General features: G+C 40.3%; 1 protein-coding gene across 1 annotated transcript; it reads left to right on the top strand.

The window, feature by feature from the left end:
- The first annotated feature begins 1,541 nt into the window (after positions 1-1,541).
- LOC110680370 (transmembrane GTPase Marf-like) lies at positions 1,542-15,206 on the top strand. The gene is given in 9 exon segments (XM_021856176.1): positions 1,542-1,828; positions 1,894-2,124; positions 2,195-2,302; positions 2,425-2,439; positions 3,517-4,440; positions 4,505-4,651; positions 14,132-14,328; positions 14,399-14,444; positions 14,446-15,206. Coding segments are annotated over 9 exon segments (2,103 nt in total). The 5' UTR covers positions 1,542-1,549; the 3' UTR covers positions 14,602-15,206.
- The last annotated feature ends 268 nt before the right edge of the window (positions 15,207-15,474 follow it).

The raw sequence follows: 15,474 nt of genomic DNA, 5'->3' as shown, positions 1-15,474 counted from the left end.
TACCCTTTTAAAAATATTTTTAACACACAATTGATTGGTCACCCCCGAAGAAAAGTTAGCTATTTCAAAAAGCAATATTTTCCTGGAACACTTAACACCTTCTTTAAATATGCATGCCTTTTTATATATGTTTAGAATCCGATAAAAATATGTTTAGAATCCGATAAAAAAAAATCAACGCATCGCCTTTTGCACATAAAAATCCATGCCTTTGAATATGAACAACATATTTTGAAATATACACGCAAGATCATAAACAATCATACTTTGAATATATGTAAAATTAGCTTGAAAATTCCTATGAGGTATTTCTGCATAAATTGCTTGAAAACATCCACAAGACATAGCTGGAGTCAGGCCTTCTAGATACTCTAGATCAGTGGTGCTCAGGCTCAAGATAGAATTCGAATAGATCAGGTGTAGCATAGCCTCCTGACGAAACATTATACGAAGTTTGTCATATTCAGGAGATCCAAACGACACGTGCGGCGCACTTTGGCCACCACGGCTTTAGATGAATTTATGGGGAAATCGCAGGAGTAGTTACTGGAACGCACTTAAATTATTTTACGGATTCCTGTGAAATCTCAACAGCTGAACGGTTCGGTAAATAAAATTAACGGAGTACGGTAATTTTTTACAGTATTTGGTAAAAATTCACCGGAATCCGTAAAATTCCGACGAAGTCACGTTGTTTTTTTTTTAATTTATTCATTAGTATCATTCTAAACATTACATTCATTTCTTATATCTGGGTGTTCTGTGTTATTAAACAACACTATCATCCTAATTTGGTAAAACAAATTTAAGATTTTATTAACATTTTGTTAACAACATATTACATTTAATTTGCCGTAGCAGTTTTTACAGGTGAGTTGATTTCACCTGCTTATAAGAGAAAAATTAACGTTTTTAATTTACTTAACCTAATTTAACCTAAACATAAAACGCATTAATCGTGGCAATAAAGGATTGCAACGGTTTTTTCCTGAAATTATTATTTATTTTATTTGACATTTGTTCCAATGTTTCATCATTGGATATTCTATGTAACTCATTGGTACTATACCAGGGAGGAAGCCTCAGAATCATTTTCAAAATTTTATTTTGAATTCTGCAAAGCTTTTTTCCTGGTATTACAACAGCTAGTCCATAGTGGTACAGCATACAACATGGCTGGCCTGAAAATTTGTTTGAATATCAAAAGCTTGTTCTTAAGACAAAGTTTTGATTTTCTATTAATAAGGGGATAGAGACATTTTACATATTTATTACATTTGGCTTGAATGCCCTCAATGCGATTTTTGAAAGTTAAATTCTTATCTAGCTTCCGTAACTCATGTTTCTCCGAACTGTTCAGCTGTTGTAGCTGTAAATTCACCGATTTCCGGTAAAATGAGCTTAGTGTGAAGGTTTGAAAAACTACTGTACAAATTGAAAAAAAAGATGATGGTCTCTAAAGAAGACCAATAGACATTACCCAACAGCAATATTGATAAAATCGAAACTCATCGTAATCTTCCACTTCCCTCTTTCAGCCCTCCCGACGATGGTGGAAATCGTGGACAAAGCCGAGTCGGAGCTATTCCGGAGCTATGTGCTGAAAGTGTCCGGCATCCGGGAGGTGCTCGCCCGTGACCACATGAAGGTGGCCTTCTTTGGGCGCACCTCCAACGGGAAAAGTTCAGTGATCAACGCTATGCTGCGGGACAAAATCCTACCGAGTGGTATCGGCCACACCACCCATTGCTTCTGCCAGGTGGAGGGCATCGATGGCGACGAGGCATACCTAGTCAAGGAAGGTTGTGATGAGAAGCTGAATGTAACGGTGAGTTGATGAGAGCTGGCTCGAAGCGATTTGGTCGACTAACTGTGATTTATGTTTGTTTTCAGTCGATTAAACAACTTGCCAATGCGCTATGCCAGGATAAACTCTCGGAAAGCTCATTGATCAGGATATTCTGGCCACGTAAACGATGTAACTTGCTAAGGGATGATGTAGTTTTCGTTGATTCGCCCGGAGTCGATGTGTCACCTAATTTGAACGATTGGATAGACAATTTCTGCTTAAATGCTGACGTTTTCGTGTTGGTTCTCAATGCTGAATCCACTATGACCTTGGCGGTAGGTTCACTCAGCAATGTATATTCACGCGCAATAATTCTAAAACCCATCCACTGCCGTTTTCTTACAGGAAAAACACTTCTTCCACGAAGTCTCAACCCGGCTTTCGAAACCGAACATTTTTGTGCTGAACAACCGTTGGGATGCATCGGCCTCAGAGCCGGAGTTCCAGGAATCGGTAAGTCCAAAGAAAAAGAGTGGCCTGGCCGCTACAATATCCAATGATTAGTTACCATAGCCGTTCTTCTTCCATTTGTTTCTTTCTCTTCCTAATTGTACCATCATTTTATCATTTCCCAGAGGGACCTGGATAAGGTAATGAAGCAAGTTTGACCGATGACTCTCGCTTCCGCTGCCAATGTCTGTCCTATCTGGCAGTCTATCCTGCTTCTACTCTTCCTCGTGTTCTGTTAAGTTTCGGTTTTGCAGTGGTACTTTCTCCGCTATATTGCAGTTATTTTCTTACTTCTTTGCCGCCTACCTCTCCCATAGAGTCCGCTTTCTCATTGCCCGGGATGGAGCAATGAGAAGGGACACAAGTCAGAGCGATAGTTAGACACAGCACTCAATGCTGGGCGTATTCTATTCAGGAAGAATTTTGAGTGCTTTTCCGGCTTCATTGACCGAACATCCTCAATAAAAATGAAGAAGTGATTTATCAGTTGAAAACTGTTGGTCGTCGCTGACATGCCCGATTTTACTTGCGAACATGGGAGGGATAAACTTTAAACGTAAATGATTTGAAGGATTCCGTGTGGAATTGTTGGTTTTAGGTACGGGAAGAACGAGGCTTTCTTGTCAATTCAATATGTCCAACAGCTAGATTTACCGAGAATTGGCTTATACTCACGGGCGTCACCATAAGACTAAGGAAGATTATTCATTGTTGTTAAACTACACTCGCTCAAATTCTTAGAAATGGAGCTCTCACAAATTGATCTTACTCCACCAACGGTATTATGTATGGTTTTTGTTACATGAAAATTTAAAATTTAGAGTCCTTCAACTTGGATATTTGAGAAATTATCTGGGTTTGTTCAATTCGTTCTTTTTAAGATTTTGCTGGATTATTCCAATACAAAGGCAGCGTATGTTTTACGTCTGCGGTAAGGAATTTTAAGTCATAATATTTCTGAAGTTTATACGGAAAAATATCTTAAATTGCGTCTCAGAATGTATCTATGTCCCTTAATTCCCTTGCTTACTTCTTTGTAACGGAGAAAGTACCTTCTCTGCATCTGTGCGTTTAAATGTACTAATTTAGAATGTATGTGTGTGATATATTTTATATTCAACTGCAAGAGCACCCCTCTTTGCTTTAAAATCAATCATCACAAAGACATAAATCCTATGCCTCAAAGAAAGTCTCTTACATCGTTAATTTTGTTCCAGGTCAAAGCACAACACCAGGAACGATGCGTCGATTTCCTCGTGAAGGAGTTGAAGGTTGCATCCGGAAAGGAGGCAGAGGAACGCGTCTTCTTCGTGTCAGCGCGTGAAACACTGCAGGCCCGATTGAAGGAAGCCGAAGGTCTGCCAGCGATTGCCGGCGCTTTGGCTGATGGTTTCCAGAACCGGTACTTTGAGTTCCAGGACTTCGAACGGAAGTTCGAGGAATGCATCTCGAAAAGTGCAGTCAGAACCAAATTTGAACAGCACAGCTCTCGCGGCAAGAGCATCTCAACGGAGATGCGCATGATGCTGGACAACATCTTCGACCGGGCGAATGTCCTGCGCAATCAGAAGCTGGAACAGAAGAAGAAACTGACTGATCGGATCGCAAATACCGAAACACAACTGATGCAAGTGACACGAGAGATGAAAATGAAGATCCACAACATGGTCGAGGAAGTCGAGCAAAAAGTGGCCAAGGCACTGAACGAGGAAATTTGGCGACTAAACGTGCTGGTGGATGAGTTCAACCTGCCTTTCCACACGGATCCATTGGTTCTGAACGTTTACAAAAAAGAAATCAACGCCCACGTGGAAAGTGGCCTTGGTTCGAATCTGAGGGCGCGACTTAGCACAGCTTTAGCCATGAACGTCGAAACAGCGCAAAGGGAAATGACCGACCGCATGACTGCGCTGATCCCGTCGGAAAAGATCATCACCCACACGCATCACGTCGTTGCGCGGAATCAACCGTTCGAGATGCTGTACACGCTGAACTGTCAAAACCTATGTTCCGATTTCCAAGAGGATCTGAATTTCCGCTTCTCCTGGGGAATCACTGCGTTCATAGCGAGGTTTAATGGCAAAATGCGAGCGAACAACAAGAAAGCAATTTCGCACAATAGGCAAAGTAGCAATATGAATGTAAGAATCGATCGTCTGTTTTTTTTGGGATTGATAACTTGATTTGGTGTATATGTGTTCCCAGGTATCGCAAGTAATGTCTCCTACTTCACCGATGTGTCTTATGCCGGATAACGAACTGATCACAGAAGAGCAGCTGTCGGTGATATCGAAGGTGGCGATAGCTTCGATCGGATCCCAGGGCACCCTGGGGCTTCTGGTGGCCGGTGTGGTGAGTACTATTTTTTTCTGTAGTTCAGTCTGGTAGATATACATTAGTGTGGGACAAAATTTAGATTCTCGCTCCAGTCCACTTTTTGGATTGCATTTAGGTCCCATATCAACTGTGCAAAATTTCAGCTCGATCGGAGAAACTATTTTAGCGCCAGCCGTTCAAAGTTTGTATGGGATTTACTATGGGAAAACTTACTTTTGCAAAGAAAAACCGCAAGAGGTCGCCCATTGGCCTCTATAAAAAGTCTGAATACAGACCTCGATAGGTATTTTATGATGAAGAATATTGCCGAAGACCGCGAAACAATCCGACACTTGTGAAAAAAGTTATTCAATGAAAACCTATTGGCAAGGCGGCGTTGACTAACACGTAAAGGAATAACAATAATAACAAAATCGGGCCAAATTTCCGAACAGTAGGGGGAGATCCCCCAGTACCGGACAGCACCCAATACCGGACAAAGTCGAAAAATTGAGAAATCATGGTCCAATCAAGATGGTGTATTAGAAGAAAAAAAAGCTATAATGGAGGCTAATGTTTGCGTAGAATAATATATCCTTGAAATATGTATGCCTTTTTTAAAAAGTAAAAAAGTTTGAAAATCTTAAAAAAATCGAGGTATTGCCTTAATTTTGAGCCTATTTAGTAATTCCCTGTCCTTTGGTTCAGAAAGGGGTATGGGCGCGTTCTGCCAACTCGGTCGAGGCAGATTTCTTGTGTGAACAAGTTACAACATGGACGTTCTAAAGTGCCAGAATGAAGTGTTGTGCTTGTGGGGAGCACTTGAAGATAGGATGGAAGGTCATTACTTCGCGTTCGTGCTTTACTCCTGCTTATCTTAAAAGTTATATACAATAACCGACCCTAAGTTTAAGTATCGAAATTAACAGTTGCAAATACAATAATCGTTCTGAGTTCAATAACATGTCGTCGCGTTAATTTTATCATAATGATCTTTTATCTACATCCGTCGAACCATTCTGAATGGCCGTTGTGAGAGTATCACCAAGAACTTCTCACATGCATTAAAGCTGAATTGTCCTACATTGAAACATTGAGGTTTTCGCTCTTTTGGATTCATTTTTTGTAGTTTGTCCTCAGTATTGTTGAGATGTCCTGAATGCCGCACATGGCGTACAGTGATCATTGCCATGGAGTTTCTCGTAAGCTGCATGGGGATTGTTATCATGGGAATCCAAAGAGCGAATTTTCTATGATTTCATTGTAGGCCAATACAGCAATAAAGCATGTAACAATCACTAACATTTCTTCTCTCTTTATCCTTGTTTTCATATCTAACCCGCCATTACAACGAGGAAAAATCCATTGGAGAGGAAAGGCATGGCAGCGTATTGGCCGAGAAAAGTTAAGTATCATGTTTTTGTAAATATTCTTATTACTGATTGCAAGGTGAATCAGAATTACTAAATTTCTAACTAATAACAAACTTGTTCCACAGAGCTATTTACAAAACTCCACCCAAAATCCCTCCTTTCCCATATCCTTAGGCAAAACACTTCACTACCGCTATATGTATGACTGATTCATGTTCTTTTGGCCTTGCATCATTCATACGTGTATTGGAAGTCAAGAGTAGAAGCAAAACTTAAAGAACCTTCTGGTCAAAGATGTTGCGTTGCCTACTTCCTAAGCTCCAAAACCCCCCGGTGTATTATGGACAGTGTGAGTTTTCAAACTTATGCTGGAGACTTGGCCCCTGACCCCCTTGTACATCAATAAAATAAAATAAAATAAAAATAAAATTTTGAGCCTATTTAGTAATTATTTTGAATATGAAAAAATACTTTGGATCACGCAAGCATGATCGAACATAATCCTAATTTGATAATATGAATGTATTTTGTACCATAATTGAACAAAATATGGTCAAATTACAATTTTTGTTAAGCACCTTCTGTCCCCCAGTTTCGGACAGCTTGATTTGCTATATGATATCTTTGTAATTATTGCACCAGTGTTTCTAAATACATTCATTTTTCATGGTTTTCGTCGACAATGGCATCAAACATGCAATAAAATTAAGAAGAATGAACAATCAGAACAACATCGTAAAATGTGCTATTTTTCATCATATATGAAAGAAGTTTTTGATGGACATCTTGCAAATTAAGAAAAACTCAAATTGTTCTTGTAAATGTTGCAAATGCATTGAATTGGCACTTATATAATATTCCTATAGTAAAAACATTCAATGATGCTCAAATTTACAGAACTCGAGGCATTTCCAGATCGTGTCCGGTATTGGGTGCCACCTTTCAAGATCGATCATTTTGGTACTAAAATACATAATCAAATTTCAATGTCAAAATTCATATTTATATTTTCGAATTTATTTTTGTACACTATAAAAATGATATTATTTATCATAAATGGGTAACACGAGCACATAAAAGCAATATTTTTCGAATTATGAATTTAGTGGCTTAAGTGTCCGGTACTGGGGGATCTCCCCCTATATGCTTAATAACTTTTTTCACAAGCATTGGATTGATTTGCGGTCTTCGACAATGATGTTCATAGTAGAAATACCTATCGAGATCTGTATGCAGAATTTTTGAAGAGGTCAATGGGCGACCTCTGGCGATTTTTCTTTGCAAAAGTAAGTTTTCCCATAGTAAATCCCATACAAACTTTGAACGGCTGGCGCTAAAATATAGTTTCTCCGATCGAGCTGAACTTTTGCACAGTTGTTATGGGACCTAAATGCAATCCAAAAAGTGGACTAAAGCGAGAATCTTTTTTTTTTTTTCATATAATCGTGTCCCAGGCTAATTACATGTCTCTTACCTCTTTGATACATTAGTGTAGCTTCACGTTATTATATGGCGTATCGTAGAAACTTGTCCAATCGTCGGAACGTTTTTTTGCAGACTAGCCCATTGAAGTCTGCCATCATTAGTTCAATCCCAAGCCCGTCCCTTTCGTCATAATTTATAGTTGTATCTTTCACTTGCTCTTATCTTCCAATTCTTATATATCACACCCAAACGTTTTATGCCAACGTAAATTTACAGCTTGCGAAACTTAAGCGGATTACGAAGTCCGTTAAAAGCAAGTTAAAAGTTAATGACGCAAAAATATCTAAAAACTGGGGGTATTTTATTTTTTGGTTTTATAAACAGATTATACAAATCGTGAGTTGTGCGTCTGCGCCACTCACCATATTCTAGTCTCCCACCGAATATTGTCTGGAAGTATCAACGTTCTACGTTCACGGATTGCGAAATGCTGGGCATGGCGTACCATTGGTAACTTGCGTACCTGAAGGAATAAAATATACCCTTATGTGCGGTCCTTAGCCTCCTGCCAAGCAACGTCGCGGTACTGGCCGGGGTACGAGCAAGATTAGGGAAGATCGGGTATCCAACCCCGATGAGAACTTGGGCGTATGCTCACAACAGCTTCTGTTCCCCATGTCAGGGGCGGTTGATCATCGTCCGAGTGCCAAGAAGGACTCTAAGCTAAAATGTGCACTATGGCCCTCCGAACATTTAGTGCGAATGGTCCTGAGGCAAGTTGAGGATTAAAGGCCGGTTCTTCAACTTCAGCATAATAAACGTGCACAGCCCACTCTCTGGAGGCACTGATGATGATAGAGACGCTCTTTACGCGCAGTTCGAACGCGAGTACGACAGCTGCCGAAGCCACGACGTCAAAATCATCATAGAAGATCTAAACGCTCTGGTTGGCCAGGAGGAGAAGTTCAGACCGACTATTGGAAAGTTCGGCGCCCACGTCCAAGAATATGGCCATTCTTAGCTCCTACTTCCAGCATAGTCTTCCATACCGATACACCTGGAGATTACTACAGCAGACAGAATCACAAATCGACCACGTTCTGATTGATGGACGGCACTTCTTTGACATTATCGACGTCAGGACCTATCGTGGCGCTAACATCGACTCTGACAACTATACTAGTGATGGTTAAACTGCGCCCAAAAATCTCCGTCGTTAACAAAGTACGGTACCGACGGGCGCCCTGGTATGATCTGGTATAAGCGGCATACATGCAGCACCTCGAGGCTGCATTACCGGAAGAGGGTGAGCTGGACGAAGCCCCTTTTGAGGACTGCTGGAGAACAGCGAAAGCAGTTGAAAGTAACGTCGGGTACGTGGGACGGAGTCGACGAAACGATTTATTCGACGAGGAATGTAGGCAGATTCTGGTGGAGAAGAATGCAGCGCGAGCGGTCATGCTGCGAAGGACCCGGCAGAACGTGGAACGTTATAGACAGAAAAGGCAACAGCTACTGGTAAGGATGGTATCGGAGGTGAACCCTTAAATATGGGTCCGGAGAGGCTAGCCATTTGTCTGCACCGGCTGATAGGCACAATAGATTCATTAGATTGAGAATAGACAAGTTATATTGTGAGAACTTTCGAGCAATCACCATTCTAAATGCGGCCTACAGAGTCTTATCCCAGATCATCTTCCGTCGTCTGTCACCTGTAATAAACGAATTCATGGGAATTACCAGGCCGGCTTCGTTGACGGCCGATCGACAACGGATCAGATATTTGCTGTACGGCCTATTTTGAAGTTTCGGTTGCACTATTTCTTATCATTTCTTATGGTACAAATCATTTTAGAGACAAATTTTTCTTGATGTTAGGAAAAAAACCTTTTTGGATATTGCTTTGGAATATGAGCTCAACAACATTCTGGATTTTCATATATTGCTGTTTGCATTTGAGGTGCAAATCTCGACCAAATGAGATTCAAATGCGGTAAGACACAACAATCAAAGGACATCTAGCAACGATTACTCATATAACCGCCAACCAAGCAAAGAAAAGCTATCTTTGGCATCGGGTTGCTTGTGGAAAATCTTACTGCGTTTGGTGTTTCCGCATTTGATATTTGCATTTCAAACGCACAGCAATATTTGTACAGTGCTTTTGGATTAAATGGAAAAAAGCGTTCCCAGAAACATCAAACATTTATTATTCAATTTTTTTTAATTATTGCAGCAATTTTAGAAATAAAACATAAATTACTATGAAATCACCATTAACCAAGTATCCCCCAATTACGTCAGAAGTTGTCGCCTTTGCATATTACAATCTAGTAAATCGTACCTAATAATTTTGGAATATCGATATTTAAGAAAATATTTCAAAATGTACTTAATAGTTATTGTATCATGATTCTGTGGATATGCGATTCGAAGACATTTTTTGACGTACAGCACTTAATTAAATAAAATATTGAAATCACATATCAGGGGGGCGATTCCAGATAAATGTTGGCCTCAAGGGGCCGAAAGTTGAAAAAAATTGGGAAGCACTGGTGTAGAGCTATCTAAAATAATGGACAAGAACAGCTTTTCCGGGAAGCTCACGAGACTGATAAGAGCAACAATGGAATGTGTGCAAAATTGTGTGAAGGTTTTAGGCGAACATTCCAGTTCATTTGAATCCCACCAGGGACTACGGCAAGATGATGGACTTTCGTGCCTGTTGTTCAATATTGCACTAGAAGGTGTTATGGGGAGAGCCGGGCTTAACAGATGGGGTACGATTTTTACGAGATCCAGTCAATTTGTTTGCTTCGCGGATGACATGGACATTGTCGGTCGAACATTTGAAAAGGTGGCAGACCTGTACTGGCCATAACTGCAAAACAGTCACATTCGACATTGTTGACGATTTCGAGTTAATACCGTGGAACATCATCAAATCATCAATACTTTCGACTAACTTAATAAAATCTGTGAGATTGTTCTAGAAAATTCGGAAAAAATACCAAGTTGTTTTGTCACATTGCTTAATATAACCGCATAACAGTCACATTGAGATTATACATGGGCCTCGTAATGTTGTGACAAAGAAATTTTTATCAGAATTATTTTCTGACTATTCACCCAAGATGTGAGATGAACTGTACAAAATTTTAGCTTCATATAAGCATTGTTGAATTGTTGATAATTTTTTGAAATTTTGGGGCCTTCCCATACTGACGAGAAATTCATACTTGGTACTCCATTTACTCAGTGCCTACTTTTGTCGAATGTTACAAATATGCAGTTATGGGCAGTGTATACCCGCCTGAAAAAATTGGACTGGTGGTGAATGCGACCAAGACAAAATACATGCTAGTTAGTGGGACAGAGTGCAACTGGGCTCGTCTAGGTGTTACGATAGACGGGAATACGTTCGAGGTGGTCGCCGAATTCGTTTACCTTGGATCCTTGCTATCGGCTGACAATAACGTTTGCCATGAAATATGGATCATCAGTAAAAGTCAGGTCACTATGGCCTTCACAAAAAGCTTCACATCCACACCAAATGTACCATGTACAAAACGCTCATAAGGCCGGTAGTCCTCTACGGGCATGAAACGTAGACGATGCTCGAGGAGGACCTGCAAGCACTCGGAGTCTTCAAACATCGGATACTTCCCAAGTAACCACAAGCATTAATTTATAACCGTATTTTAACTTTAATTCAACGAGTGCAATGCATCATCGCTTTTATTCTGCAATATGCGTGCAATAATGCTTTAATTCCATTTTATGAATGCAATGTAGCATTGCTTTATTGTAGCAATGAAATGTGCATCAATGGGTGATATACGGTCACCGCTCAATGCTTGATTGCATCATCTTACTCAATGCTTCATCGCAACAAAAACGGCAAGACTTCAATGTAGTATTTATCGTCGATCCTTCATTCACTCAGGCAAATAGATTATAGAAATACTTAAATATCCCTTATAAAAATTCGCCACAAGAAATCTGGTTGAAATTCGTAGATTTGTCTTATGAGAAACCAGAATTTGAAAACAAAAAAAAAGTTGCATCAACCTGGAATTGAACCAAAAACCTTACGATTGTTAGGCCCGTGCGTACACCACACGCCTATCGCCGATTCAATGTGGCAAGATGCTAAAACGATACATAAAGCGTGAAGATGAGCAACCGTTTTAGCCCCACATAATGAAAACAAAACAAAATCTCAAAAGCAAAAGAGCGACAGCCGCGGTTAACTGGGAAGAGCAACAGTCGTGTTCACCAAACTAATTGCGCACTTCACCCCAAATTGAACTATCACGTAATTTGTAGTGTGCAGAAAAACGGATCATCTCAACGTATTCGGTGCACTTGTTCCTTGAACCACAAGGAATAAGTGCACTAAAAATATTATCATGATTCGACGTATCCGACGAGTGAAATCGACAATATTTGCCACCGGCAACGAAAGGGTGCTGCTTGAAGTTGTACAATTTTGCCGGCCAAGACATGCAGCATTCATGGTCCGGAGGATAGGCGCGGCGAGTCATCGAAAACATCTCACTTAATTTGGGTTCGAATCCAACCAATAACACCAAAATAAAAAAATAGACAGACAAATAAGCAACGCTGACCTGACATCCAACGAACAAAAGAGTACAATAATATTTTTGTGTTTCTATTTTGGGTCTTAAAATAATGGTTTCCTTTGAGCATTAAATACACTTTAGCTAAAGCTTTTATACGGTACAGACCGTAACCATACTTTAGCAATTGCCAACATAGAGCTAGGAAATGTAGCCGTATTTACATTTTAATAGCGCCCTTTTCCGCTTTAATACTGCATTAATGAGACATGTAATGCAGTATGACTTTATATGCCATATTTTATAGTAGCATATAAAGTGATATTGATGCAACTATATACAGCTGTACGGTTACTTGGGTTAGGACGATCTTTGGCGGTGTGCAGGAAAACGTTGTGTGGCGGCGAAGGATTAATCACGAGCTCACCCAACTCTACGACGTATACCCCAGTATCCAGAAGGTGGTCATAGCTGGAGGGATAAGATGGGCAGGACATGTTGCAAGAAGACCAAGTTGTATCGGTCAGCAAATTATTCGATCATCGAACATGGTGTGTATTGTGCCGCGAGTCGTTGACCTTTGAAAGAAATCTCTGCATATCCTTTTGGGTTTCTTCAGCTCTCGCTGCTCACCTACCGCTCTCTGCTCAACCGGATACCGACCATTAGAATTTGAATCCTGGCGGCATTTCTTCATATCTGTCACACTCTTGCATTCTTCATCTTCGTCGTTGACCAGTGCTAAGTCCCGTGGCGTTATTGTCACAAACTTCGTGGTTAGGATGTTGTTGTTTACATCTTCAGGAACATTTATTATTGCCAACTGCTCGCTGCTGGCGATACTGTTATTTATGGAGCCCCTGACGCTAAATATCCGCGCCCGATTACAACAAGGTCCATGAAATCTGAGAAATGTGGCCCATCAACCAAAACGTAGTCTATTTAAAACAGGAATAACCACAAGGATGTAGCCAGGTGTTTTACGAATATTCCTACGTGCGAAGTAAATAATACTGATTGCCAACCCTCTAGTCACAGGTAATAGGCCAGGGGAAGTGGTTCACCTAGAGTGAATTTATGTCAGAGAAAAAGTAGATTTTGTATGAGAATTGACAGAAAAATGAATGACAAGTTCATCCACTTCTCCTGGCCTATTATCGTTGGTAACGGAATGAAGGCTTCCCGGAAACCCTATGTAGGCTCTCATAGTACTAATTCTTCATGTCATCATGAGCTTATTGTTCGTTGGCGGATAGATGCTGATCAGACTGTAATTGAAGCTGACGCTCTATTCTCAACACACAGGTCCCACCGAATAAATCTGCTTCTCAATCACTATAAAGCTAACTCCAGTTTCTGATCTGTCGCCGCCGCTAGTAGATGTGGTAATTGTTTGGCCAGGTAAAAAGCTCTCTTCGCGCAGCTCAAAACTGAAAAGATTGAAATTCGAATCCGTGTAAAACAAAGTGTTTTTTCCCTTACATTTGGTATTGCCTACCGGCTTAGAACTCTACCCGATGACGCTTCTGTTCTATGGCTTCTACTCCCTGTTTTTAAAAACAATTCACTTAATTATTGTAATCTAAGGAAGAATAGTACTCATACCTGTCGACATTGGTTTGAATTGGTGATTAGATTAGAGCGGTTAACAATGGTTTAGTATATACTGCGTAGTTTCTGTATCTGTAGATTACAAAACCTAGTGTAACATAATGGAGCTCATGATAATAATTCACGTTTTCATAGAATTCTTACCGATATACTTAAGTCAATTAGGACTGATTTTTTCACACGCGCCTAGGCCTTAAACCTAGTTTAATGATATGAGTAAACGTGGCTTACTGCTTAAGCAAAGGTGAAGAAATCGGCCCTTAGTTCACAAAGATAGCATTGCAGTAGACAAGTTAACAATGCCGAAAACAACTAAAATTTAGAGCAATAGAATAATAAGATCGGATCAAATAATATTCGACAATTTACACGGCCATAATCGTCACAACCATCCCCTTATCAGGGCTTTAGATCCGTAGCTCTGGTTCTCAATAGTTTCAAGTTCTTTTGGACATGTTTTTATGATAAGCCCTTTAAGTTTAAGTTCATTACAAGCAAATAACGGTATACCAACGTTTTTTCAGCTCCTGAAAACAATTGGCTGGCGAGTGATTGTGGGTGCCGGCATCCTGTATGGCAGCGTGTATCTCTACGAGCGCCTGTCCTGGACCAACGCCGCCAAAGAGAAGAATTTCAAAAACCAGTATGTGCAGCACGCCACACGGAAGCTGAAGTTGATTGTCGATCTCACTTCGGCCAACTGCAGCCACCAGGTGCAACAGTAAGTACTGAAGTAACACGGTTCATTTTTTCTGTGTCTCACCTCATTTTCGTTGTATTTCTTTGCACAGGGAGCTGTCCAGCACCTTCGCCCGATTGTGTCGCGTTGTCGATACCGGCTACCACAGAGATGAACACTGAACTGAAGGACATCGAAACCTCCCTGGCCGTGATCGAGGCCAACCAGAAGCAAATCAAGGTGCTCAGCAATAAGGCCAACTTCATCCAGCGCGAGCTGGAAATCTTCGACAGCAACTATATCAAGGAGAACTAAGTTGAACCCTTCTGAAGAGGGTAGCAAGAGTTAATGTTTAATATATTGTATTCTCGCCAGGAGACAGCGTCACTCAAACCGGTATCGAAACCAAACAAAGTTTGTAGCTTGGATGGATGTGACAGAAAGTTTAGTTACATAGAACCTACGTTCCTTGTTCACACTTTTTACCTGATTCGATACTTTGCAAACATTGCTATATTTATATTTTTAAATGTTATATGCTTTAGTTTCCAATTTTGATTAGTTGCTGTGCACCAACATATTTGGTTGGATAGTTATCGTCACCTCCAAAGCAAGAATCTACACACCAACCGAATATGTACTACAAAGATTATTGATGCAAGTGAGTGAAACTTACTTAGAGAATACGCTAATGAATCCCTAACAAAATATTTCAATGTAACTGTGTATAATATATCCTAAGACTTAGTACTGTAGGAGAGGTCGTTTTCTTGTACAGGTATTACCGTACAGACTAAAGGCAGTTAGATATTTCTGTTCAACGATAGATGAGGGCTGTTGTAAAAATAAATTAAATCTATCGAAAAAGCTAAAATCGGAAACTAGACCAAGCGTTGATTGCAGAAGCTAGACCGCAAACCGTTAGATAAATTGGGTATCCCTGTTTTGTACTGTTGTACCACGTTGACTCAATCCTTGATTTACTTCGATCAAATTGTACCGAAAATTATAAACTGAAAAATTGAACCCTGAAATAAAGTATTTCCAACTTCAATTACATGTTTGTTCGATCAGATGACCATGCTATATAGTTATGATACGAAACAATGGTTATCAAACGAACCTTCTCTTTCCCCGACGTCCGTAAGGAAGTGGCCCGGCGCCGGTCAGACTTTTACATTTGGGCTT

This window comes from Aedes aegypti, unplaced genomic scaffold (assembly GCF_002204515.2).
Source record: "Aedes aegypti strain LVP_AGWG unplaced genomic scaffold, AaegL5.0 Primary Assembly AGWG_AaegL5_hic_scaff_1239_PBJ_arrow, whole genome shotgun sequence".
Lineage (NCBI taxonomy): Eukaryota > Metazoa > Arthropoda > Insecta > Diptera > Culicidae > Aedes > Aedes aegypti.
Note: the sequence above shows the minus strand (reverse complement) of the source record. Positions and strands in the feature narration are given on the sequence as shown.